Below are 27,758 nucleotides of genomic sequence, written 5' to 3' on the forward strand. Positions count from 1 at the left end.
CAGTCTTCCTATATAGAATGATTTCTGTCTTAAACTCCCTTTTCTCGTCCAGAGCTTTCTGGATCTGCACTTTTAGCTGCTCGCTGGTTTCCTGGCCATAGAGGAACTTACAGGCACAACTCTTCTGCATCACTTCAGCTCGGGCAAATCCCGTCAAGTCACAGAACCCATCGGAGCAATAGACTATGGGGAACAAGTTCTGCACCTGAGCGTTCCCCAAGACAAAATTGCTGTCTGCAGAAAGACAAGAAAATCTGGGTCAGTAAAGTTTTGCAGGTGACAAGTCTATAATCATTTGCTCAGATACAATACTTATCAACAAATATCAGATTATCATCATTTTAGCCCATTTTGTCGTCTTCCTTTTATTATTGTTATGGCACCCACATTAATTAATGAAAATCTCTTCACCTAGATGATTTACCCACTGATCCTCTTCTTACAGAAATTTCTACCAAATATACTTTAAGCTATCAAACTTTCACTAGAATACATTGTTAAAGAGAATCTCTCCCAGGTTTTTGCTACCCCATCAGAGAGCAGCATGACGTAGGGGCAGATACCCTAATTCCAGTGATGTATCACTTACTGGGCTGCTTGCTGCAGTGTTCATAATATCTCTATTTTATCTGCTGATGATTTAGCAGTTCCCTAAATGCTGAGCACTGTGAAACCCCGCCCACACCAATGATTGGCAGCTTTTGTATGTGCACTGTACATAGGCAGAAAGCTGCCAACCAGTGGTGGTGGTGGGAGTTATAAAGAACTCATGAATATGGAGGAGTAAAGGGCAACAAGTTTAGTATTCCTCTAGTGATAAAACTTAGAAAAGGGCCAAGTAACTGACACATCACTGGAATCAGGGTCTCTGTCTCCATATCATACTGCTTTCAGATTAGGCTGCAAAACCCTAGAGACAGATTATTTTAACTGAATGAATAGTCATCATGTAACAGCAATAGGACCCTGTCACTATTCATCTTTCTAATTCCCTTTTTAATTTTGTGTCTCATTGATCATTATTTTTGCATTTTCTGTTTTCATTATAGGTTATGTACACATTTGCAACCATCTTAATACAGCTTCCATCCTTCTAAGCTTTGCAACGTTTTATCTCTACAACTCTAATGTAGGTATAGTACAATCCTCAAATCACACTCACCTACATCTGTACCCTATCTCTTGTTAAAGGGAATCCATCTGCATGTTTTGCTATATAATCTGCCGATAGCATGAGGTAGACACAGATTTCAGCGATGTGTCACTTATTAGGCTGTGTGCTGTTGATTCCATACAATGAATGTTTCATCAGAAAGAGATTATCACTGTCCAGACTACCTCCCTTGCACCAAGTGGTCCATTCACGCCCCCTCGTCTGATAAACAGTTCAATAGACAATGTACACAGAAAGCTGTGGTGGGGCGGAGGCAGCTTTATGGGCTCTGCTTCATGCATCCATCTAAAAACTTAGATTAGGTCACAACTGCTGCACCCAGTAAACTAAGTGATACATCGCTGGAATCAGGGTCTCTTTCCATACATTATGCTACTCTCAATTGCGTTAGCAAAATCCTAGTGACAGATTCCCTTTTACCTACAAAATGTATCAAAGAAAGAAGAGGGCTCATGTGCAAGAATAATACATGGGCACTTTGCAGTCCAATGGCTCATCATAATGCACAATTTCACCCACTTTGGAGGTGAATGTGGCCCCCCTTGTGCAGCTGCACAGATTGCACCAATAGAAGGTCCAGGTGACAGATAGAAAATAATATTACTGAGGAACCTGACTACACAGGAGTTATTTTGTAGTCTGTTACCATGGACACACAGGTTTGGATATGTAGATGTATAATACTTTAATTCAAGACAATTTTTTAATGATGATTTGGAACAATAAAACAGTGGACTCCACAAGGTATTTTCCTGCTTTTATTCCCTTTTACAAAGACAGATTTAGTCTGTTATATGATTTCTTTCTTGTTTATTAACTTTCTTAATGTCGGTCATCAATACAGCTTTTGCAGAAACATTACCATTCTCTTTAGTAAATTCCAAATAATTAGATTCTACACATTTCCATTTTCATAATTTGTCACTTTCCTCCCTTCTGGTCGATAATGTGTTTTTGCTGGAATGTTTTTCTCATCTTTTGCTTTATTACATTGCTAAAAAAAAATTGAAAACATTTTCAGTTATTCAACTATTGAAACCTAAAATCTAATTGCTTTCTTGGACATACGCCATTATATACTTCGGCTGTAGCGTATTAATAATCATTATTATCAGCTTAAGATGTGCTTCCATCTGCCTAAACTTTGCAATGGTAGAGATGTGGCTGCAATGGGGCCTAAAACCCCGGAAGCATGACTAGAGCAGCTTAATTAAACAATTTAAATGAAACTTAAATGTGAATATTTAGGGTCTGATTAATAAAAGTGTTTACTCCCAAATTCGGGAATAAAAACACCTTAATAAGTCGCAAAAATTATTTACAACAGGAAGTTGTGCAAAAATATTGTGACTTTTAGCATTTTCATGTTATTCCCTGCCAGCTAGGCCAATATGGGTGAAGCATGGCCGGAGCAGGATGTGGCTAAGCCCCCTATCAAATACATAAAAAGTTATGCCACTTTGGAGGCGTGAGGCATAATTTACTATAGAAATGTACTCCAGTTCTTAATTGGATCACATTTCTGCCGCAGGCACATAGACCATGTAAGATTTGCCTAATTCATTATGTGGCGTCCACCTCTTAAGAAATATGGCTCCTCCTACTCCAGTCACCAATTTATTAAGACTGGTGTGCAAAACACCAGTCTTATTGAATCTGAGCCTTTGTGTCACTAACTCTAAAGTTATATATTTACACATCCTCTGGCACTCAAAAACAGACAAATGTTTATATTTGAAAAAGTGGATTTATTCACTACCGGTCTTAATAAACAGATTATCTCCAACGTTTCGGCTAATTTAAAGCCTTTTTCACGGAAGTCTATGGTAAACAATAAACAACATATAATCATACATTAAATGATATAGTATACAGGACAATTCATCTCATTATCTGTGTATCTAATCATGTCATACCACATGATAGTGAAAGATCCTAAGGAAGAAAATCACCAGAAATAAGTGAGTAAATATCATAATGTCAAAGGAATATGTGAGAAATATATAGGGTGAACCCAGCAGCTATAAACCATATGGACATCATGGAGGCTTCAGATAACAAGAAAAAAAGAAAAAGAAACAGAAACAAAAGAGCCACGTGCAGTCGGTGAGTAGCTATATCCTATGAAGAAACGCCAGGGTGAATACCATACACTATAGTTCATATAATACCTGAATCCTGGATAAGTGAACAAGCAGTCTAAGGGGAATCAGCCAATCCTATTTACAACAAACCAGAACATCGCTCTAATACCAGGAGGACTGGGTGGCGGTAAAAGATGTGAGATAAAAGTATAAATACCTTAATGCATGTGCTTCCTCAGGAGACCGGTGCGTGTGTGGGCCAGGAGTGAAAGATGGTGCCGTAAAGTGGATATAAATGCAGTGAACGCTGATACGTCACTTCCGGTCATAGCAAGCGCTATGTATGAAGTAAATGTGAAAGTGAAAACTAGCGCATGCGCAGAAGGCAGCAGGGGGGACTGCTGTAGGTATAACGTAATTCAATGAATTTACTACAGATAATTAATTAATCAGCCTTGTGACAAGCGCTCCATATACAATAGAACTAGTGTAGTGAGCGGTAACAAACCAGAATAATCTATGAGAAAAGGTGATGTCTGGGGAATACCAGAGTACGGTACCAACAAACATAAGCTAAATAATACTAAAGCACAATAAATCTGACTTATATACTAAGAACCCACCTGGTCCAAGGGAAAGGAAAAGAAGGAAACAACACCCATAAGCCAGTGTACTGGAAGACCCAGGCTAGAGAAATGCGAAAAGAGAGAAAATAAAGAAAATCTGTTAAGAGGAGCAATCAGACTGAAGAAAAAGGAAGGGAACGACATCAAAATATTGTTATAATATAATCCTTATCGACAATAATTATACAAATATTATATATATAGCAACATATAGTATAGGAAACATGTTCTCAAGTAAGGAAACAGATCAAGTTGAATAATATTCGAATCAAGAAGGCATCTAGAAAAAAATAGAAACATGATTATACTATGATACAACACAAGAATAAATCTAAAGCTGAATTTCAATAGGGAAGTACCTCATACTCCCTATTCATACCCAGGGGATGGAGAGTTTGAAGTGTGAAAATCCAAAAGGATTCTCTTTCTTTCAGTTTCGCGACTCTATTTCCACCCCGTCTCAGTAGAGGGATACTCTCAAGAACTTGAAACCTCAATTGAGATATCGAGTGTCCTGCTGATATAAAGTGTGCGGGGATCGGTAGTAATGTACGTCCACACCGAATAGTAGACTTATGTTTGGAGATGCGGTCTCGGATATGTTGGGTAGTCTCTCCAACATATCCGAGACCGCAAGGACATTTGATCAAGTAAACGACATGAGTAGAGTCGCATGTAAAAAAACCTTTAATGGGAAACAATTTTCCTGATCGTGGATGTGAGAAGGTTTCTCCTTTGGTAACGTTGGAACACTGTGAACAATGTAGACACGGAAATGTACCCCTTCTCTGTGTCATAAGTGTGGTTTGTCTCAAATCCCTCCTATCACTACCCACATCTGCTTTCACTAAAATGTTCCTAATATTTTGTGGCTTCTTATAACATAATAGGGTTGGTATCCTAAATTCAGAGATAGTGGGATAGGCTTTATGAAGTAATGGCCAATGTTCCAAAATGGGGCCTTTCAAAAAATTTGTATAAGGGTGATAAGTGGTTACACAGGCCACTCTCTTTGTCTTTTGGGAACGTATTTCAGGTTGATCAGTGGCTCTGTTAAGAACCGAGGGGGGGTAACCCCGTGCCCTAAATTTCGTTTGCATCTCATGAATACGTTGTTGCAGCACATCAGGTCTGGTGACGATGCGTTGAGACTACCCAACATATCCGAGACCGCATCTCCAAACATAAGTCTACTATTCGGTGTGGACGTACATTACTACCGATCCCCGCACACTTTATATCAGCAGGACACTCGATATCTCAATTGAGGTTTCAAGTTCTTGAGAGTATCCCTCTACTGAGACGGGGTGGAAATAGAGTCGCGAAACTGAAAGAAAGAGAATCCTTTTGGATTTTCACACTTCAAACTCTCCATCCCCTGGGTATGAATAGGGAGTATGAGGTACTTCCCTATTGAAATTCAGCTTTAGATTTATTCTTGTGTTGTATCATAGTATAATCATGTTTCTATTTTTTTCTAGATGCCTTCTTGATTCGAATATTATTCAACTTGATCTGTTTCCTTACTTGAGAACATGTTTCCTATACTATATGTTGCTATATATATATAATATTTGTATAATTATTGTCGATAAGGATTATATTATAACAATATTTTGATGTCGTTCCCTTCCTTTTTCTTCAGTCTGATTGCTCCTCTTAACAGATTTTCTTTATTTTCTCTCTTTTCGCATTTCTCTAGCCTGGGTCTTCCAGTACACTGGCTTATGGGTGTTGTTTCCTTCTTTTCCTTTCCCTTGGACCAGGTGGGTTCTTAGTATATAAGTCAGATTTATTGTGCTTTAGTATTATTTAGCTTATGTTTGTTGGTACCGTACTCTGGTATTCCCCAGACATCACCTTTTCTCATAGATTATTCTGGTTTGTTACCGCTCACTACACTAGTTCTATTGTATATGGAGCGCTTGTCACAAGGCTGATTAATTATCTGTAGTAAATTCATTGAATTACGTTATACCTACAGCAGTTCCCCCTGCAGCCTTCTGCGCATGCGCTAGTTTTCACTTTCACATTTACTTCATACATAGCGCTTGCTATGACCGGAAGTGACGTATCAGTGTTCACTGCATTTATATCCACTTTACGGCACCATCTTTCACTCCTGGCCCACACACGCACCGGTCTCCTGAGGAAGCACATGCATTAAGGTATTTATACTTTTATCTCACATCTTTTACCGCCACCCAGTCCTCCTGGTATTAGAGCGATGTTCTGGTTTGTTGTAAATAGGATTGGCTGATTCCCCTTAGACTGCTTGTTCACTTATCCAGGATTCAGGTATTATATGAACTATAGTGTATGGTATTCACCCTGGCGTTTCTTCATAGGATATAGCTACTCACCGACTGCACGTGGCTCTTTTGTTTCTGTTTCTTTTTCTTTTTTTCTTGTTATCTGAAGCCTCCATGATGTCCATATGGTTTATAGCTGCTGGGTTCACCCTATATATTTCTCACATATTCCTTTGACATTATGATATTTACTCACTTATTTCTGGTGATTTTCTTCCTTAGGATCTTTCACTATCATGTGGTATGACATGATTAGATACACAGATAATGAGATGAATTGTCCTGTATACTATATCATTTAATGTATGATTATATGTTGTTTATTGTTTACCATAGACTTCCGTGAAAAAGGCTTTAAATTAGCCGAAACGTTGGAGATAATCTGTTTATTAAGACCGGTAGTGAATAAATCCACTTTTTCAAATATAAACATTTGTCTGTTTTTGAGTGCCAGAGGATGTGTAAATATATATTCAGCCTTTTTTTCCTCTGAGCACCGCCCTATTATATGGAGTGCGCCCCTCCTGCTCTGAATATACTAACTCTAAAGTGACACGGGGCCAGGACTAAAGGCTTGATTTGGATGTTGTGCAAACATTTTGAGACATTCTGCATTTTCACATCAGTCCCAAACAGCATCAGCAACATTGGCGGAGCATGGGTGGGACAGATCGTGGCTAAGTCTGCCTGTCTAATAAATTAAAATTGATGCCACTTTGGTAGCATAAAATTCACCAGTTATGCAGTCCAGTCTTTCGACCAGTAGTGCACTCCAGTCTTTCGACCAGTAGTGCACTCCAGTCTTTTGACCAGTTGTGCATTCGTCTTTTGACCAGTTGTGCACTCCTGTCTTTTGACCAGTTGTGCACTTCAGTCTTTCAACCAGTTGTGCACTCTAGTCTTTCGACCAGTTGTGCACTCCAGTCTTTTGACCAGTTGTGCACTCCAGTCTTTCGACCAGTTGTGCACTCCAGTCTTTTGACCAGTTGTGCACTCCAGTCTTTTGACCAGTTGTGCACTCCAGTCTTTCGACCAGTTGTGCACTCCAGTCTTTCGACCAGTTGTGCACTCCAGTCTTTCGACCAGTTGTGCACTCCAGTCTTTCGACCAGTTGAGCACTCCAGTCTTTCGACCAGTTGTGCACTCCAGTCTTTCGACCAGTTGTGCACTCCAGTCTTTCGACCAGTTGTGCATTCCAGTCTTTTGACCAGTTGTGCACTCCAGTGTTTTGACCAGTTATGCACTCCAGTCTTTCGACCAGTTGTGCATTCCAATCTTTCGACCAGTTATGTACTCCAGTCCTTTTTAGTGTCAGTGAATGCCAGTTAAGAGATGCGCCTAATTCATTAATTGGCATGTGCCTCATAATAAATTAGGTGCATTGCACTCCAACAAGCCCCCTTCATTAAGGGCAGGTGCAAATGACTGTCTGTTCTCTATCTGCGAAAATTGGTCCAATTATGCTAATCACACACTGATCAGATTCTGATGAGAGTTTAATCAGAGTGTGATCTGATTTTCTCAGAGGTGAAGAGAACAAAAACAGTTTCTCCATCTTCTCCATTCATCCAAATGCAGTCCGATGATTTCCATGAAGCCATAGACATGAATGGGCGATTGCCATCCCATTATCAAAAGGGAAATTGTTATGATCCTAGTGGCTTAGGATCACAAATCTAACCAGCTAAGTAGAAAATAATAGGACGAGCTCTGGGGATGTGGTAACTGGACTAACCGCAAACCTGATCCTTACCGCACACACTATAGGCAGCTGTGGAACGTTTCCTGAAATCCTAGACGTCTCTTCACGGCCTGAGAAACTGACTACCCCTAAAGAGAAAGTAAAGACCTCACTTGCCTCAGAGAAATCCCCCAGAGATATAGATGCCCCCCACAAATAATAACGGTGAGTTAAGAGGAAAAGACAAACGCAGAGATGAAACAGGTTAAGCAAATGAGGCCCGCTAACGCTAGATAGCAGAAAATAGCAAGGGATATTTGCGGTCAGTAAAAAACCCTATGCAAAAATATCCACGCAGAGAATGCGAGAACCCCCACACCAACTAACGATGTGGGGGGAGCAACTCAGCACCCCAGAGCACCAGCAAGCAGGGAAATCACATATTAGCAAGCTGGACAAAAACTCATCATATACTAGGAAACATCTTGAACACAGATGAGCAAAAATAAGCAAACAGAACTTAGCTTCTCTTGGAGAGACTGATAACGGATGTAGACAGGAGCAATCAGAATAGTACTGAATACAACGGCAACAGGCAAGGAATGAAGGACCAGGTGGATTAAATAGGAAACCTAACTAGCAGATGACGAGACAGCTGATCCTGCCAGAAACCTGCAAAATAACAAAAAGAGCCACCAGGAGGAGCCCAAAGAGAGAACTCACACAGTACCACTCATGACCACAGGAGGGAGCCCGGAAACAGAGTTCACAACAGGAAATCATGCATGCTGCGATTTTTTCCTTGGACCACTTGATCCAAGGAAAACAATCGGAAATGTGAACAGCCCCATGGAGTAAAATTGGTCCAAGTGCGATACTATGATATGAGGGATGACAATTAGACTGAAATTACAGTCATCTGCATGAGCCATAAGACGCCAGTCTTAATGAATCGGGCCCAGAATGTTTCTATTGAGAAGACATACATACAAGACAGGCGGCATGATGTATTGCTTCCTTCAAAGTTATATTTACTCCAAACGTCTCTGTAAAAAGTGCCCGGTGCTTCACTAACACCAATAATTTCCATCTCTTAGAGCATTATAGGCCAGTGTTACCCTTTTCTTTCTTTTGCCCACTACATAGAAATTGTTGGGGTGTCTTAATCAGTGGTAAAGAGCCAGAAAGCCAATGGTATTTCTACAAAATTGGTAGATAAGAAGTAGGAAATTGGAAAAGTAGAATCCTCAATAATTGCTTTAGGCAAATGCAACTAAAGGTACCTTCACACTAAACAACTTTCCAATGAGAACGACAACGATCCGTGACGTTGCAGCGTCCTGGATAGCGATCTCGTTGTGTTTGACACGCAGCAGCGATCTGGATCCCGCTGTGATATCGCTGGTCGGAGCTAGAAGTCCAGAACTTTATTAGGTTGCTAGATCGGTGTGTATCGTCATGTTTGACAGCAAAAGCAACGATGTCAGCAATGTTTTTACATGGAGCGTGAACGATAAGTGAGTCGCCGTTACGTCACTGGATCGCTCCTGCATCGTTCTGGAGCTGCTGTGTTTGACGTCTCTACAGCGACCTAACAGCGACGCTCCAGCGATCTAGTTTAGGTCGGATCGTTGTCTATATCGCTGGAGCGTCGCTTAGTGTAACGGTACCTTTAGAATTGTAATCCAACTAAATCCCAAATTGACAAATAGATGCAGGATGTGGAGCACAGTCACACACACTATTGTTAGGTTAAACAATGGGAAGGTCCAATCCCCGGCACCCTCACCAATCTGCTAGTTGTCATTTCTGCAATATACACTGTGAGCAAAAAATGAGAGCCTGAGTCACCATATATGAAAAATATATACATTTTTATTGATACAAAGTACACTAAATAACTGCCAAATACTTTAAAAGATTTTCCCATGTATGGATAAAAGTGTGATCCACCTCATTCTTTTATCATGAAGCTTATTACATGCAGGACAAGCAATATTTGTTTTCACTATGCTATTCTGGTCATATTTTGCTGCTGCTGAAATTTTGCCATACTTGTGGATCACACTTTTATCCATACATGTAAAAATCTTTTAAAGTATTTGGTAGTTATTTAGTGTACTTTGTATCAATAAAAATGTATATATTTTTCATATATGTTGACTCAGGTTCTCCTTTTTTGTATACGGTATTTTTTGAGTCAATATATTTGTGAGTATTGTGATTATTGCAACGGGTGCCTTTAAATTAATATACGCTGTGAAGTTGACTTTCTCAGGTGTTGCAAGTTAAATTCCCATTGAAGTGAATTGAAGCTGAGCTGCAGTACCCCAGAATGGCCACTACACAGTGTGTGGAGCTGTGTTGTTTCGGCTTTTTACAGTTCACATCTGGCTGCAGTAGGACCTGCTGACAGCTGATTGGTGGGTGGTGTAGGGTGTCAGGTCCCCATCGATCTGATATTAATGATACATTCTAAAAATAGGTCATCAATATATAAACCCTGAACAACCTTTTTTGAAAGGAGCTAAGATTCAGTTTAAAATATATATACTATTCATTGTGGCTAGGAAAAAAAAATCAATAAAACGAAATGAAAATGTCACAAATCCTTTCTATATTTGTATTCATGGTGTAAGTAGATACTCCGCTTGTTTTAAGATCAGAAGCAAACATGGTTCATAGAAGAAATTTTAAAAGCTTTTTCCTGTTGCAGTGGAAAGTCAGAAGCTCCACAATGTTAATGCAATTTGAAGTGCAGCCTATTTTAAAGAGGTACAATATTAGATGAATTGTATCTGAAAATTGCTTTGGCGGTGTATAATCCTTTTTGTTCGTGGATAAAAGTGCTTGAATGTATTACTGCACGCTTATTATTTGGTATTCAGTGAAGAACATTGTAAATAGACAACAATGCAAAAAGAGTTCAGGGCTCCGCACGCAACCGGCCTTCTCTGTACTTCAGAAAGCCTCCGAAAATTACTACTCTCATATTAAATCTTATGTGGAAACTTATGTTAAACTTTTATAAAAGGAACTTCAAAAGTTAAAAGTTACATAACGATCTCTCATTCATTTAGTGGTGAGTTTCTAACTTACTGCTCAAGCACTAGATATAATGGAGGTGATGACATTGAGATCAGTTTATGACACTAGTGGATAATAATTGTGGTTTGGGAGCAGGTTATATACAGCGAGCATGGCTGTGTCTCCAGTTGGCATGACAAGTTATGCCAATATTAAGGAGGACATAATTGAATAGAACATCATAGCTACAGGACATCACTGGGGTAAAACCTGGTCACCCAAGTATAACAAATGTTACATGCAAATCTTCCTTTCATAAAGGCATTTTTTTTAAAGCTGTCATAAACTGCTTTTCCTTGCATACACTCTGTGCAGAATTATTAGGCAAGTGAGTATTTTGACTATATCATCGTTTTTATGCAGATTTTTCAACTCCAAGCTGTATAAACGTGAATGCTTATTGGATGAAGAGCAGGTGATGTGTATTTGTTTAATGAGGGTGAGTGAAGTCTAAGGATACACCTTGACCAAGATGCACATAATTATTAGACAGCTTGGTTTCCTCAGGCAAATTGGGCCAAAAATTTAATTCTGAAAAGTCCAAAAATTGTTGCAAGCTGTGGAGACACGGAGGTCAGTGGGGGCTCTCGTCCGCTGACCCGGCTGTCTTTAGAAAGAGTGCATGGACCAGGGTTCATACCACTGAATGCCCACGCTCTCTCCCCAAGGGCAGAGCACTACCCAGACAACACAGGATGATGGTAAAACAGTGTGGCAATAATTTATTGAACCATCAACATATAACAGGATACAGAGCAGTCCCAGCAAATACCAAAGATGGTGGAAATTACAGAGTCTCACCCTTCTGCTGACTCACCGGCAATAGAGCTGCTTCCAGTGCCGAATACCTTCCATCAGTGGCTCCCCACTTTTGGCGGGACCCCACAGGGAGGAGGTAATGAAAAGCTTAAGAAGCGGACCGAGAGCAGTGAGGTATGTGGCCAGGTGACATAATTGTCCCACCCAGGATTCTTTAAGACATCTCTGGGGTTTCAGTGATGGCCAATGAAGCAGTCCTGTGTTCTTCCAGCAGGGGCCATAGTCCCCCAAGCTCAGCTCCTGTAGAGTCACACGGACCAGAAGAAAAAGTCTCTTCATATAGTTCATAACTGGCCTTCAACAACCATCCAGAAGTCAGAGAGAGATGCGAATGAGACCAACCTGCATTGTTTGATTATGTAATCTATTTGCATAGTTTTTCCTCCTCGGTTTGGGAATGCCAACAAATTGTATAGCATGGACAATGTATGTAATCAACATATCCCGTAGAATGTAAGTCCGCAAGGACAGGGTCCTCTCCCCTCTATACCAGTCTGTCATCGTAAATTTGTTTACTGTAAATGATATCTATAACTCTGTATGTAACCCCTTTCTCATGTACAGCACCATGGAATTAATGGTGCTATATAAATAAATAATAATAGTAATAATATCAGCAAACATGATTGTTCAGTGGCCATGCATTACTGTTTTGCAAAGATAACAGAAAATAAACTGTAGGAGATAATATTAGAGCTAAATATTTGTCCTACAAGAAAAGTCAATACTTCAGGCAACAGTTTATGATTCTGGGCCTACACAATTTACGTCTGGCATAATTAAGAAGAAATGCTGTTACAAAGGGATGCAGAAATCTTAAAGTTGCTAAGATATTGGGGCATTATCATAAAACCATTGAACGTTTTGTTACAAATAGTCACCAGGGTCACAATAAACATGTTGATAATAAAAGATGCACATTAGCCGCCAAAGATTTAAGAAAAATCAAACATGAAGTGACCAAGAAGCCATTATCCTTCAGTGCTGTCACATTCCAGAACTGCAATCTCAATGGAGGCCCAGACGTACAAGGTGCTCAGGGCTTAGCGACATGGCAGCGGTAAGGAAGGCTGAAACCTGACCACCACTGAGACAGACACAGAAGCTTAAACATCTGGGCTAAGGAATATCTGAAGACAGATTTTCCAAATAGTTTATGGACTGATGAGAGCTAGATCAGCAATGAGCACAGACCTCCATGTCAACTTGGACACCAAAAAGTTGGAGGTGGGCACTGCTATGGGATGCTATTATTAAAGAGGAGCTAGTTGAACGTTTCTAGGTTGAAGATAGACTCAAAATCATGTCCCAAACCTACTGCCAGGAAAAAAGTCTGCATCTTTCAAGAAAACCATGGATTTTATACAGGACGATGCTCCACTCTACAGTTGTAGGAGCAGTATAGTTCTGCTCTGCAATTGATCAGTTCCAGTTGTAGGTGTCACCGAGAACAGCTCAGTAGGGAAGACTGGTGTTGCGCCCTCATCAATCTGATATTGATGACCTATCCTAAGGATATGATATTAATATTTAGTCTTGGACAATCCTTTTTAGAACCCAATGGCACATTTTTGCCAACAGGTTCCCTTTAAGTCACTGCATATTTGACCTCTGAAATGATAAAGAAGACAAATACTTAATTCTAATTCCATTAATTAACAAAATAGCCTCCAGAGCAGATTATGTATCTGTATGGAAAGTGCTTTTCGCATGTCAGTGTCATTTATTACTTTCAGTAATTTTTTTTTCTTTATTCCAGGCAGTTATTTTGGAGGAGGTTTATAGGCTCTGTGACTCTGTTATACTGTATATATCTAGTCTGTAAAATGTTTTTTTTTTACACTGAATGAGATGCTTTAATAAGCTAGATACCAGAGACATTCCTAAAGTGTTGTCCAGTTTTCTGATGTCCTTGCTTTGATGGGACACAGTGACCTTCTGTGGAACACACATTTCGCATAGAATCTCTAATCTTTGAGTATAATGAGATGATATGGTTGGGGAGATTTCCAGATGTCACCATGACCAATTGAAGTTCAGTCCATAATAGACGAACATGCTGAAAAATATAGAACTCTGGAGGGATTCTACATGGCGAAAGTATACATTTCCACGTGTAACTATAAGAAACTTCATGTGACCATACCAGTAATACCTTAAATATTTATGCACAATTTAATTACATTTCTAACTTTAGTACAATAACGGATCTTTGAAAGATTTGGTGTATTAAAGTCCCTTGACTAACAGTGATTCATAGTCATTAAAGGGGCTACTGACATCAGCGTTCAGCCCCTAACCATGATGCCAGCAGTATGGCTGTAGTGGGTATATACTGGTTGGTGCAGATAAAGTCTGGTAGGACCACTGAAGGACAGCAAAATTAAAGGGGAAAGAGGAGAGTACTGTTCATTTCTTTTCTTACATAACATCGGATGATGAGCTTTTTTTTTTTTTTTTTTTTAAAGATGGATAACCTTTTTAAGGTCCCTGAGTCCATAATTTTAGCATGTGAAGCATCAGTAAAGTATATGTATTCTTCCATGTCTAAAATGAAACAGACAAAAAATATAATGGAGACAATAAGTGAAATTTATTAATGACTGAGCGCCAGAATTGTGGTAGAACAGTTAACAATTTTGCACAAAAAAATGTGTGACTTGTTTATTTTCTGGTGCTCTAGCTATTTTCTTGAAAGAGAAAAAGATTTAGTTGATTGGGTCTGATACATTAACTATAATTTTTGCGATTAATTTTCAGTAACTAAAGCGAAAATCTATATCAGCGCATAACTAGCGCACATTTCACATTGTGGTAAACCGTCAGCCAGAGATCTGTGGAATTTATTAAAAGGTCTGCACCATCTCCAGGTGCAATTGCACTGGGGAACGACTTTGAACACAATTTTTGTTGAGTTTGATTTTTCTGCTGATATAGAATAAAATAGGCATGCAGATTTCAAAACTGCAGTTAGTTTTCTTCTGTCACGTCAGGTTTTTTCTCTACAGCTTATCTTAATGCGATTGCTCTATGCTGGATCGAGGGTTGCGCTAGTGCTCTCCTACCGGCCGAGAAAAAACCACCCTCCAGTGGGAACGCGTGGAGGATGACCTTGGCGACTGGGAGCAGGTTATTATTTGTCTAGGCTATTAAGCTATATGTGAGACAGTGAGGCGAGAGGTTGTGTGCCGCTCTTTATAGTGAAACGTATGCCGAAAGGGTTAAGCAGAATTTATTTCTTTATTTACACCCTTATTTCCTTTCTTTCAGATCATGCCTGTCTGTTATTTTTTCATCATAAGTGCCTAAACAGCCCTGATTCCTTTTGTTATATCTGCGGCAGATTCGCTATTCCCTGTCAAAGGACGAACATCCGCAGGTTTGTCAAGCAAGCCAATTTTACATATTTCAAGGTAAAACTTGATGATAAAGTCTTGGGCCCCTCACAGGGTGTGCAAGCAGTGTGTCAAGACTATTTTTATGTGGATGAAGGGAATATGTGATTAGATGCCATTTGCTATATCTGTGGTTTGACGAGAGCCAAGAGATCATTCCAGTCACTGTTACTTTTGTAAAATGAAAACCTCAGGACTTAACAAGAAAAATAAATATAAAATAGACTTTCCTAGTCTACCATCAGCTGTACGTCCAGTGCCTCATCCAGCTGAAGTCCCAGTGCCAGTGTTCGCTGCACTACCCTCTTTTTATGAACAGCATTAAAGTGAGGAACAAGGTGACAGCAATGATGAAGAGTTTGAAATTGAAGATGTCTCAGTTCGTAAGGGATTTGACCAGTATGAATTGAATGATTTGGCACGAGATTTGGCAGTAACAAAAAAGGCTTCAGAACACCTCGCATCAAGACAGCAAGAGAAACAATTGCTTGAAAAAGGAGCAAAAGTATCCTAGTTTTGATCCAGAGAAAGTGCACTTCTGCAATACTTTAGAAGTGACAGTGGCTTTGCATAATGCCATAACATACATGGTTTAATTGAGAAATTGGGAATTCCAATATAGAACTCAAATGAATGGCGACTGTTCATTGACAGCTCAAAGTGGAGCTTAAAGTGTGTCCTCCACAATGGAAATGTATTTGGTTCAGTCCCAATTGGCTATTCGGCTTCTTATTGTAAAGAATACGAAGCCATAAAAAGAGTCATTGAGTTGTTGCAATATCACAAACACAATTGGATCATCCGTGTTGACCTTAAAATGCTATGCCTACTTCTTGGGCAGCATTGCTGATGTGGGACAGCAGGGCTCGTGTGAAGCATAGGGTCGAAAGGAATTGGCTTGAAGATCTGACCTCAAACCTGATGATCCAAACATTCTATATGAGCCACTTGTTGACAGAAAGAACATTATATCCCCACCTCTGCACATGGGTCTCATGAAGCAATTCGTTAAAGGTTTGCTAACTGAAGAAGACTGTTTCAAGTACTTCTTTTTGGCATTTCCTAGTCTATCATTTGAAAAAATAAAAGCCAGTGTGTTTGACGGTCCACAGATTTGGCAGCTTATCAAAGGTGAACATTTCATCGGGACAATGTCAGAACTCCAAACAATGCTTGGCTATCATTCAAATACATGCGCAAACAATTCCACCATTATTGTCCAAAAGCTACAACATTTGTGGCTGCAACATGAGCCTCAAGGTGCATTTACTGCAAGGCCATCTTCCTAACTTCCCTGAAAACCTTGCTGCAGTCAGTGATGAGTAAATTGAGTGATTCATCAAGATTTGAAGTTCATGAAGGGACATTATTAGGGTAGATGGGATGTACATATGATGGCTGACTACTGTTGGAGCATTAGGCGATATTGTCCACAGATTGAACACTCAAGGAAAAGCTATAAGCGTAAAATTTTACTTTAACTGCTACCTAACTTTACTACTTGAACACAATTTGACTTACAGTATCAATATATCCTTTCGGTGAACAAAATATATTTAAATATACATTACATTCAGTTTATTTTGTATTGTATGTACATTTTGTATGGTTTTGAAGACCAAGGGAGGGTATCCTGTAGCTTAAAAAGTTGCTGCTATAGAAAAAACTTTTGTATTTTGAAGCCAAACTTTAGTCAAAAATAAGTGTCAGATCTGGCTCAAGGAAAATTGTGTTCCTCAAGTGGACACTGAACTATCTAGTACAGATCGATCAATGCTCTTCATTTAGAGCGTTCTACCTGTGTAAACCATCTTTTAGACAATTGCCAATCTGTAAACATTTCTAAAAATAAAATATTTCTAAAACTATTGAATTACTTTATTCTAAACAAACCCTTGCTCCTACGAACTTTACATTAAGATTGTTTTATTTATTTTTACATTTTAAAAATTCTTCTTTCTGTGTCATTGTTGTCATTTGAAACTGCTGTCCGAGACCATGGCCATAGGCCAGTGTATCCCAGACTCCAATACTCACGGCTCCTGAATAGATCATGTTTTCAGGATTTCCTCAGTATTACACAGGTGATGGAACTATTACCAAGACATCAGAAATTGGCACAAGTTCTCTCACCTGTGGAATACTAAGGAAATTTTGAAAACATGATCTGTTTGAAGGGGAAAAGGAGCGTAAGGATTGGAATTTGGGAAACCCTGCTGTTCTACTGTGGCATAAATCTGCCTTTTTCTTCAGAAAAATAAACCTGCGTGTAAATCTATTTGACTCCTTCATTAAAGAAAACTAATTGGTCATTTTAACCTTTTATATTCATCTTAGGAGAGTTTACTGTCTGCCAGTTTCTGCCTGAAAAATGACATAATCAATAAACTCATTTAGAGAATCACATTCAACAACCAAACGATGCAGCACATTGTGTGTATGGCGAACATAGTCGGAAAGATGAAAAAACGGTTTGGTTATTAAGACCCTAAATAGGTTACTCAAAAAGGGTTAAATATATGTCGAAGCAGGGATTCAGAGCAAAGGGGTGCTAGGTGTGTGTGTTATTTTTCTTGGTCCATGTATTATGGCTTGCGGTGGGCACTGCTACTTCTGTGTTGCTGGATACTGCTCGGAGCTCTTATTGAGTTATTCATTTCCAGTTCAGAGGTATTTCAATCATGTTTATTTTGCTGATCAGTTTCCAAATCATGTTTTGAGTTCCTATATAATACCAGTTATTTGTGTGAATTTCTCTGTACTGTATCATTACTGCCAGATTGGTATATTATACACTTGATTGCTTATATTGTGGGATTCAACATCTACCACACTGTTCCATTTTGGCTTTTATGGGGTGTTTTCAACTTTTTTCATTTTTGCATTTGTGTACTGGTAGTATTTCTGTTTAATGAGTAATGTATATGTAGTCTCCATTGCATAAAACCTGAGCCATGATTATCATAAAGATTTAATAAGTAATGAGTTGTCAAAGATATGGTATTAAAGGGAATCGGTCAGCTGATATTTGCTCTGTAATCTGAAGACAGCAGAAGATAGAGGCTGAAACACAGATTTCAGTGACATATCATCTTTTTTGGCTGTGTGCTATTATTGCCTGGACTACAGCTCACGTGAGCCCTGGTCCGACCACGCCCTCCTCTGATAAGCAGCGTAATGGCAATATTCACAGAAAGTTATTACGTGGGCGGGTTACCTTGCTCAGCTCTGCTACATTCTACAGTACATCTAAAAACTCTAATTGAGTCACAACTGCTACACTCAGTAAACTAAGTGAGGCATCATTGGAATTGGTGTCTCTTTTCCTACATTATGCTGCTCTGAGATGAGAACATACAATTCCACCAATTGATATCCTTTTATAAATAGATCACTCTAGCAACATATAGAACAAAAAAAAGGGGAATATTCAAAATATGGAAAAAGACCCCAAAAGAGTGTTTGTAGCAAATATATTTTTATTAAATCATGAGGTACAACAATAACACAGAATTATAAGCAGGGTAGGGCTAATAAAACAGGATATAGAGCCCGAGTAACCACATATATTAATGGTGAGATAACACAGCCAAAGAATATAGGTCAAATTTAAATATAACAAAATTAGAAAAAACCTATATTAAAACGCTAGTGAATGTACACAGGGCTATATTAGCCTGACACAGCCAGCAAAAAAGCTCATAAATACAAAGTGCCATAGTGCATAATGCAGCAAGGGTTTGAACCTAGAAATGTGGAACCGGCTGTGCTGAGCAACATGAATTAATTAGATCAGCGTGATGCTCCCAATACAAAGTGCCATAGTGCTATAGTGCTAGTGCAAAAATGGTTTGAATCTGGGGATAACATTAGCTGATATCATTAGAGCTGTTAAGTATATCGTCTTACCTAAGATATAATGTGGAAACCGGGCCCCCACCTGTCGCCTCAACGCGCGTTTCGCCGATCTTCGTCAGGAGGCCTCCTGACGAAGATCGGCGAAACGCGCGTTGAGGCGACAGGTGGGGGCCCGGTTTCCACATTATATCTTAGGTAAGACGATATACTTAACAGCTCTAATGATATCAGCTAATGTTATCCCCAGATTCAAACCATTTTTGCACTAGCACTATAGCACTATGGCACTTTGTATTGGGAGCATCACGCTGATCTAATTAATTCATGTTGCTCAGCACAGCCGGTTCCACATTTCTAGGTTCAAACCCTTGCTGCATTATGCACTATGGCACTTTGTATTTATGAGCTTTTTTGCTGGCTGTGTCAGGCTAATATAGCCCTGTGTACATTCACTAGCGTTTTAATATAGGTTTTTTCTAATTTTGTTATATTTAAATTTGACCTATATTCTTTGGCTGTGTTATCTCACCATTAATATATGTGGTTACTCGGGCTCTATATCCTGTTTTATTAGCCCTACCCTGCTTATAATTCTGTGTTATTGTTGTACCTCATGATTTAATAAAAATATATTTGCTACAAACACTCTTTTGGGGTCTTTTTCCATATTTTGAATATTCCCCTTTTTTTTGTGCTCTGAGATGAGGTAGCAAAAACCTGGTGACAGATTCCTTCTAAAGGTGGCAACTGACATTGTAACTATTATTACATTCCCTAACTTTGCTTTACATGCACAGAAGCAGCAGTGGCAATGAGCACATTACACAACAGTACTGATCAGTCATACTGTGAGTCCAGCAGAGGCAGAAGTAGTAAACACTTATTAAAAGAAAAACCAAAGAAATGACCTGGAGCACATGTTGGTATAAATGCATTGTGTAGGTGCACATTCACACTGTGGCCATTTAACAGACAGAACCTAGCATAAAAACAAAATGAGCAAAAACAAGCAATGATATAAATTCTTGTTAAAAGCAGCAGCAGTTTCTATGTCTCTCTGCCTCCCTCTGCGGCTGCTCCTCCATTCTCCATAGACTTTTATTGGACGCCACTGTAACCTGATCTCTCAGTAACGTTAACCTGTCTGCATCTCTGCTTCTCTAGAGGAGACTTTGATAAGTGAAAAATAGTTATTTTTCTGTAACAATATACATTTCAAAGTTTATTTTTACTACTTGTTCTATTGATTTATGGTGATAAGAGCTGAAACAACTTTTATATTTATATCATATGAAGGGAAATAAGCCAGTGAACCAATAAGCCCTATCTGGAGATCACTTCATGTTCGCCTGGTGGACTTATAGGCTCATAACTTTTAGTATTCTAAGCCATGCTGCCTTATACAGTACAGACCAAAAGTTTGGACACACCTTCTCATTTAAAGATTTTACTGTTTTTTTTATGACTATGAAAATTGTACATTCACACTGAAGGCATCAAAACTATGAATTAATACATGTGGAATTATATACTTAACAAAAAGTGTGAAACAACTGAAATTATGTCTTATATTCTAGGTTCTTCAAAGTAGCCACCTTTTGCTTTGATGACTGCTTTGCACACTCTTGGCATTCTCTTGATGAGCTTCAAGAGCTAGTCACCGGGAATGGTCTTCCAACAATCTTGAAGGAGTTCCCAGAGATGCTTAGCACTTGTTGGCCCTTTTGCCTTCACTCTGTGGTCCAGCTCACCCCAAACCATCTCGATTGGGTTCAGGTCTGGTGACCGTAGAGGCCAGGTCATCTGGCGTAGCACCCCATCACTCTCCTTTTTGGTCAAATAGCCCTTGCACAGCCTGGAGGTGTGTTTGGGGTCATTGTCCTGTTGAAAAATAAATGATGGTCCAACTAAACACAAACCGGATGGAATAGCATGCCGCTGCAAGATGCTGTGGTAGCCATGCTGGTTCAGTATGCCTTCAATTTTGAATAAACCCCCAACAGTGTCACCAGCAAAGCACCCTCACACAATCACACCTCCTCCTCCATGCTTCATGGTGGGAACCAGGCATGTAGAGTCCATCCGTTCACCTTTTCTGCGTCGCACAAAGACACGGTGGTTGTAACCAAAGATCTCAAATTTGGACTCATCAGACCAAAGCACAGATTTCCACTGGTCTAATGTTCATTCCTTGTGTTCTTAAGCCCAAACAAGTCTCTTCTGCTTGTTGCCTGTCCTTACCAGTGGTTTCCTAGCAGCTATTTTACCATGAATGGCTGCTACACAAAGTCTCCTCTTAGCAGTTGTTGTAGAGATGTGTCTGCTTCTAGAACTCTGTGTGGCATTGACCTGGTCTCTAACCTAAGCCGCTGTCAACCTGCGATTTCTGAGGCTGGTGACTCGGATAAATGTATCCTCAGAAGCAGAGGTGACTCTTGGTCTTCCTTTCCTGGGGCGGTCCTTATGTGAGCCAGTTTCTTTGTAGCGCTTGATGGTTTTTGCCACTGCACTTGGGGACACTTTCAAAGTAATGATAGCCATAGCCACTAATTTGTCTTTACTTAGCTGCTTTTTTCTTTCCATAATACAAATTCTAATAGTCTATTCAGTAGGACTATCAGCTGTGTATCCACCAGACTTCTGCACAACACAACTGATGGTCCCAACCCCATTTATAAGGCAAGAAATCCCACCTATTAACCCCTTCATGACCCAGCCTATTTTGGCCTTAATGACCTTGCCGTTTTTTGCAATTCTGACCAGTGTCCCTTTATGAGGTAATAACTCCGGAACGCTTCAACGGATCCTAGCGATTCTGAGATTGTTTTTTCGTGACATATTGGGCTTCATGTTAGTGGTAAATTTAGGTCGATAATTTCTGAGTTTATTTGTGAAAAAAATGGAAATTTGGCAAAAAATTTGAAAATTTCGCAATTTTCACATTTTGAATTTTTATTCTGTTAAACCAGAGAGTTATGTGACACAAAATAGTTAATAAATAACGTTTCCCACATGTCTACTTTACATCAGCACAATTTTGGAAACAATTTTTTTTTTTGCTAGGAAGTTATAAGGGTTAAAATTTGACCAGTGATTTCTCATTTTTACAACAAAATTTACAAAACCATTTTTTTTAGGGACCACCTCACATTTGAAGTCATTTTGAGGGTTCTATATGGCTGAAAATACCCAAAAGTGACACCATTCTAAAAACTGCACCCCTCAAGGTGCTCAAAACCACATTCAAGAAGTTTATTAACCCTTCAGGTGTTTCACAGCAGCAGAAGCAACATGGAAGTAAAAAATGAACATTTAACTTTTTAGTCACAAAAATGATCTTTTAGCAACAATTTTTTTTATTTTCCCAGCGGTAAAAGGAGAAAACTGGACCACGGACGTTGTTGTCCAATTTGTCCTGAGTACGCTGATACCTCATATGTGGGGGTAAACCACTGTTTGGGCGCACGGCAGGGCTCGGAAGGGAAGGAGCGCCATTTGACTTTTTGAATGAAAAATTGGCTCCAATCTTTAGCGGACACCATGTCGCGTTTGGAAAGCCCCTGTGTGCCTAAACATTGGAGCTCCTCCACAAGTGACCCCATTTTGGAAGCTAGACCCCCCCAAGGAACTCATCTAGAGGCATAGTGAGCACTTTAAACCCCCAGGTGCTTCACAAATTGATCCGCAAAAATGAAAAAGTACTTTTTTTTCACACAAAATTTCTTTTAGCCTCAATTCTTTCATTTTCACATGGGCAACAGGATAAAATGGATCCTAAAATTTGTTGGGCAATTTCTCCTGAGTATGCCGATACCTCATATGTGGGGGTAAACCACTGTTTGGGTGCACGGCAAGGCTCGGAAGGGGAGGCGTGCCATTTGACTTTTTGAATGGAAAATTAGCTCCAATCGTTAGCGGACACCATGTCGTGTTTGGAGAGCCCCTGTGTGCCTAAACATTGGAGCTCCCCTACAAGTGACCCCATTTTGGAAACTAGACCCCCCAAGGAACTTATCTAGATGCATAGTGAGCACTTACAACCCCCAGGTGCTTCACAGAAGTTTATAACGCAGAGCCGTGAAAATAAAAAAATAATTTTTCTTTCCTCAAAAATTATTTTTAGCCCAGAATTTTTTATTTTCCCAAGGATAATAGGAGAAATTGGACCCCAAATGTTGTTGTCCAGTTTGTCCTGAGTACGATGATACCCCATATGTGGGGGTAAACCACTGTTTGGGCGCACGGCAGGGCTCGGAAGGGAAGGCACGCCATTTGGCTTTTTGAATGGAAAATTAGCTCCAATCATTAGCGGACACCATGTCGCGTTTGGAGAGCCCCTGTGTGCCTAAACATTGGAGCTCCAGCACAAGTGACCCCATTTTGGAAACTAGACCTCCAAAGGAACTAATCTAGATGTGTGGTGAGCACTTTGAACCCCCAAGTGCTTCACAGAAGTTTATAACGCAGAGCCATGAAAATAAAAAATAATTTTTCTTTTCTCAAAAATGATTTTTTAGCCCACAATTTTTTATTTTCCCAAGGGTAACAGGAGAAATTGGACCCCAAAAGTTGTTGTCCAGTTTCTCCTGAGTACGCTGATACCCCATATGTGGGGGTAAACCACTGTTTGGGCACACGTCAGGGCTCGGAAGGGAAGTAGTGACGTTTTGGAATGCAGACTTTGATGGAATGGTCTGCGGGCATCATGTTACGTTTGCAGAGCCCCTGATATGCCTAAACAGTAGAAACCCCCCACAAGTGACCCCATTTTGGAAACTAGACCCCCCAAGGAACTAATCTAGATGTGTGGTGAGCACTTTCAATCCCCAAGTGCTTCACAGAAGTTTACAACGCAGAGCCGTGAAAATAAAAAATCATTTTTCTTTCCTCAAAAAGATGTTTTAGCAAGCAATTTTTTATTTTCACAAGGGTAACAGGAGAATTTGGACCCCAATATTTGTTGCCCAGTTTGTTGTGAGTACGCTGATACCCCATATGTGGGGGTAAACCACTGTTTGGGCACACGTCAGGGCTCGGAAGGGAAGTAATGACGTTTTGGAATGCAGACTTTGATGGAATGGTCTGCGGGCATCATGTTACGTTTGCAGAGCCCCTGATATGCCTAAACAGTAGAAACCCCCCACAAGTGACCCCATTTTGGAAACTAGACCCCCCAAGGAACTAATCTAGATGTGTGGTGAGCACTTTCAACCCCCAAGTGCTTCACAGAAGTTTATAACGCAGAGCCGTGAAAATAAAAAATAATTGTTCTTTCCTCAAAAATTATGTTTTAGCAAGTAATTTTTTATTTTTGCAAGGGTAACAGGAGAAATTGGACCCCAACAGTTGTTGCCCAGTTTGTCCTGAGTACGCTGGTACCCCAAATGTGGGGGTAAACCACTGTTTGGGTGCACCATTTGACTTTTTGAACGCAAGATTGGCTGGAATCAATGGTGGCGCCATGTTGCGTTTGGAGACCCCTGATGTGCCTAAACAGTGGAAACCCCTCAATTCTAACTTCAACACTAACCTCAACACACCCCTAATCCTAATCCCAACTGTAGCCATAACCCTAATCACAACCCTAACCCCAACACACCCCTAACCACAACCCTAACCGCAACACACCCGTAACCCTAATTCCAACCCTAATCCTAACCCTAATCCCAACCGTAACCCTAATCCCAACCCTAACCACAACTGTAACCCCAACACACCCCTAACCCTATCCGTAACCCTAACCACAAGCCTAATCTTAACCCTATTTCAAACCCTAGCCCTAATTCCAACCCTAACTCTAATTCCAACCCTAACCCTAAGGCTATGTGCCCACGTTGCGGATTCGTGTGAGATTTTTCCGCACGATTTTTGAGAAATCTGCAGGTAAAAGGCACTGCGTTTTACCTGCGGATTTACAGCAGATTTCCAGTGTTTTTTTGTGCGGATTTCACCTGCGGATTCCTATTGAGGAACAGGTGTAAAACGCTGCGGAATCCGCACAAAGAATTGACATTCTGCGGAAAATACAACGCAGCGTTTCTGCACGGAATTTTCCGCACCATGGGCACAGCGGATTTGGTTTTCCTTAGGTGTACATGGTACTGTAAACCTGATAGAAAACTGCTTCGAATTCACAGCGGCCAATCCGCTGCGGATCCGTGGCCAATCCGCTGCGGATCCGCGGCCAATCCGCTGCGGATCCGCGGCCGATCCGCTGCGGATCCGCGGCCGATCCGCTGCGGATCCGCGGCCGATCTGCTGGGGATCCGCGGCCGATCCGCTGCGTATCCGCTGCGGATCCGCGGCCGATCCGCTCTGTGTGCACATGCCATAACCCTACCCCTAACCCTACCCGTAACCCTAACCCTACCCCTAAACCTAACCCTACCCCTAACCCTACCCCTAGTTCTAACCCTAGTTCTAACCCTAACCCTAGTGGAAAAAGAAAAAAAAATTTTCTTTATTTTATTATTGTCCCTATGGGGGTGATAAAGGGGGGGGGGTTATTTATTATTTTTTTTCATTTTCCAAGATGGCGGCGCCCAGCGAGGAGACGGCCGGACACCGAGAGGATCGGTAAGTATGAAGGGGTGGTGGGGGGGTGGATCGGAGCACAGGGGGGGTGATCGGAGCACAGGGGGGGGGGGATCTGAGCAAGGAGGGAGCGGACAGGAGGACGGGGGAGCCGGCAGGCGGACGGAGGGGACCGGACCCCATAACGGAGGACTGGGGGGGCGATCGGTGGGTGTGGGGGGGGGCACTTGAGTATTTCCAGCCATGGCCGATGATATTGCAGCATCGGCCATGGCTGGATTGTAATATTTCACCAGTTTTTTAGGTGAAATATTACAAATCGCTCTGATGGGCAGTTTCACTTTCAACAGCCAATCAGAGCGATCGTAGCCACGGGGGGGTGAAGCCACCCCCCCTGGGCTGAAGCACCACTCCCCCTGTCTCTGCAGATCGGGTAAAATCGGAGTTAACCCTTTCACCCGATCTGCAGGGACGCGATCATTCCATGACGCATACGCTGCGTCATAGGTCGCTTTGGCACCGACTTTCATGACGCAGCGTATGCGTCAAAGGTCGTTAAGGGGTTAAACCTGACAGGGCACACCTGTGAATTGGAAACCATTCCCAGTGAATACCTCTTGAAGCTCATCAAGAGAATGCCAAGAGTGTGAAAGCAGTCATCAAAGCAAAAGGTGGCTACTTTGAAGAACCTAGAATATAAGACATAATTTCAGTTTTTTCACACTTTTTTGTTAATTATATAATTCCACATGTGTTAATTCATAGTTTTGATGCCTTCAGTGTGAATTTTAAATTTTCATAGTCATGAAAATACAGAAAAATCTTCAAATGGGAAGGTGTGTCCAAACTTTTGGTCTGTACTGTATATATATTTATATATTTTTTAAATCAAGTTTATAAGTTATTCTACTCCTCAAGTTATGCCATGATCATTTTATTTTATCTTAATCTTTATATCATGTCTCCTGCTCTAATTATATAGCAGCTAAAAACTTTTGAAAAATGTCTATTCACCACATTGATTATTACATACATATTACGAGGATGTGAAGCTTAGGAGCCAGCTCAATAAAAATCCGATCTGTGCAGTGTCTGGATCCCGTCCATCTTCCCTTTTGCTTTTCAGACTGAATGCAAAAAAAGGGATTTCTGAGAAACAGCACACAATAGATGTATATTGATCAGTTATTCATTTGCTATATAAATATCTCTTTTTCATCTGGTCGTCCTATGCTGATTAAACTAGCAGCTATCATGGATAAAATATGTGGAAATCGCAGACATCAGTGGTTCTGTTCTGTCAGTAAAGTCCAAGGAACTGATTTACATTTTGCTTCATATATTCATTAGAATTTGAGAAAAATATCATAGAAAAAAAGACGCATTATAGATGTATAATGCGTGAGTAGAGAACCTGACTGCACTGGCATTAAGGACTAAGGATCAAGGGATGAGACACATTGGTGGACAGAGACCAAAAAGGGCCCCTGGGCAAGAACAGAGTATGGGCCCCTTGCAATTTAATAGATCGCAAAAGATTGCAAAATTCTACCTGTTTTGGAGGTAGAAATGGACCTCATAGGCCACCGTGCGCTGCACCAATAACATGTCCATCCCTGATGAGACACATTGTGCATCAATAATTTAAGAGATTGTCCCCTTTCAAATTGGTATAAAAAAAGTCAAACTTGCTGCACACACCATCCTCAGGTCCAACATGAGTCTCTGGTGTCTGGTACTGGTGCAGCGATGACATCATATACACAGTGGGGCAGCCAATCAGTGAGCTCAGTGGCTTTGAGCCGGGGGTTGCATCTACACTGGCAGAACCACTGAGCTCACTGGCTGTCCTGCTGCCAACGTCATCAACGGCTAAACACCAGGAGCACCAGGGGAAAATCACCACTGGACCTGGGGATGGCTAATACTACGCAGTTTGATTTCTTATAGTAGACTGCGCCAGGGAATGAAGGTTTTCTAAAAAGGGACAATCCCTTTAAGGGGCATTATATATTTAGTAAGGTACGAGAAGATGATACATTATATATCCTTTATTTATATAATTCTCTGTCCATGTCTATATGATATCTATGCAAATTGTCTCTTCAGAGAGGAAGAAGACTTGAACTCCATAGCGCCTCCTGTTGGAAGCAGGATATTATATCTAGAAATATATAGAGGTATGTAC

General features: G+C 40.5%; 1 protein-coding gene and 1 long non-coding RNA gene across 4 annotated transcripts in view; one reads left to right on the plus strand and one right to left on the minus strand.

Moving 5' to 3' along the window:
* LOC143784206 (voltage-gated delayed rectifier potassium channel KCNH8-like) overlaps nucleotides 1-27,758 on the minus strand; it is a 730,833-nt gene that overhangs the window by 401,208 nt on the left and 301,867 nt on the right. For 2 of the 3 annotated variants that reach the window (XM_077272141.1, XM_077272140.1), the window contains exon 2: nucleotides 1-234. In XM_077272141.1, coding sequence (XP_077128256.1) covers nucleotides 1-234 — 234 coding nt within the window. Of the gene's footprint in view, nucleotides 235-2,036; nucleotides 2,171-27,758 lie in introns of those variants that run through there. The other variant, XM_077272142.1, reaches the window with a different exon arrangement.
* Nucleotides 154-27,728, plus strand: LOC143784208 (uncharacterized). The gene is made up of 3 exons (XR_013217737.1): nucleotides 154-258; nucleotides 1,050-1,129; nucleotides 27,680-27,728. It is a non-coding gene; the product is annotated as an uncharacterized LOC143784208 (long non-coding RNA).

The sequence above is a fragment of the Ranitomeya variabilis genome, chromosome 7 (genome assembly GCF_051348905.1).
Source record: "Ranitomeya variabilis isolate aRanVar5 chromosome 7, aRanVar5.hap1, whole genome shotgun sequence".
Classification (NCBI taxonomy): Eukaryota; Metazoa; Chordata; class Amphibia; order Anura; family Dendrobatidae; genus Ranitomeya; species Ranitomeya variabilis.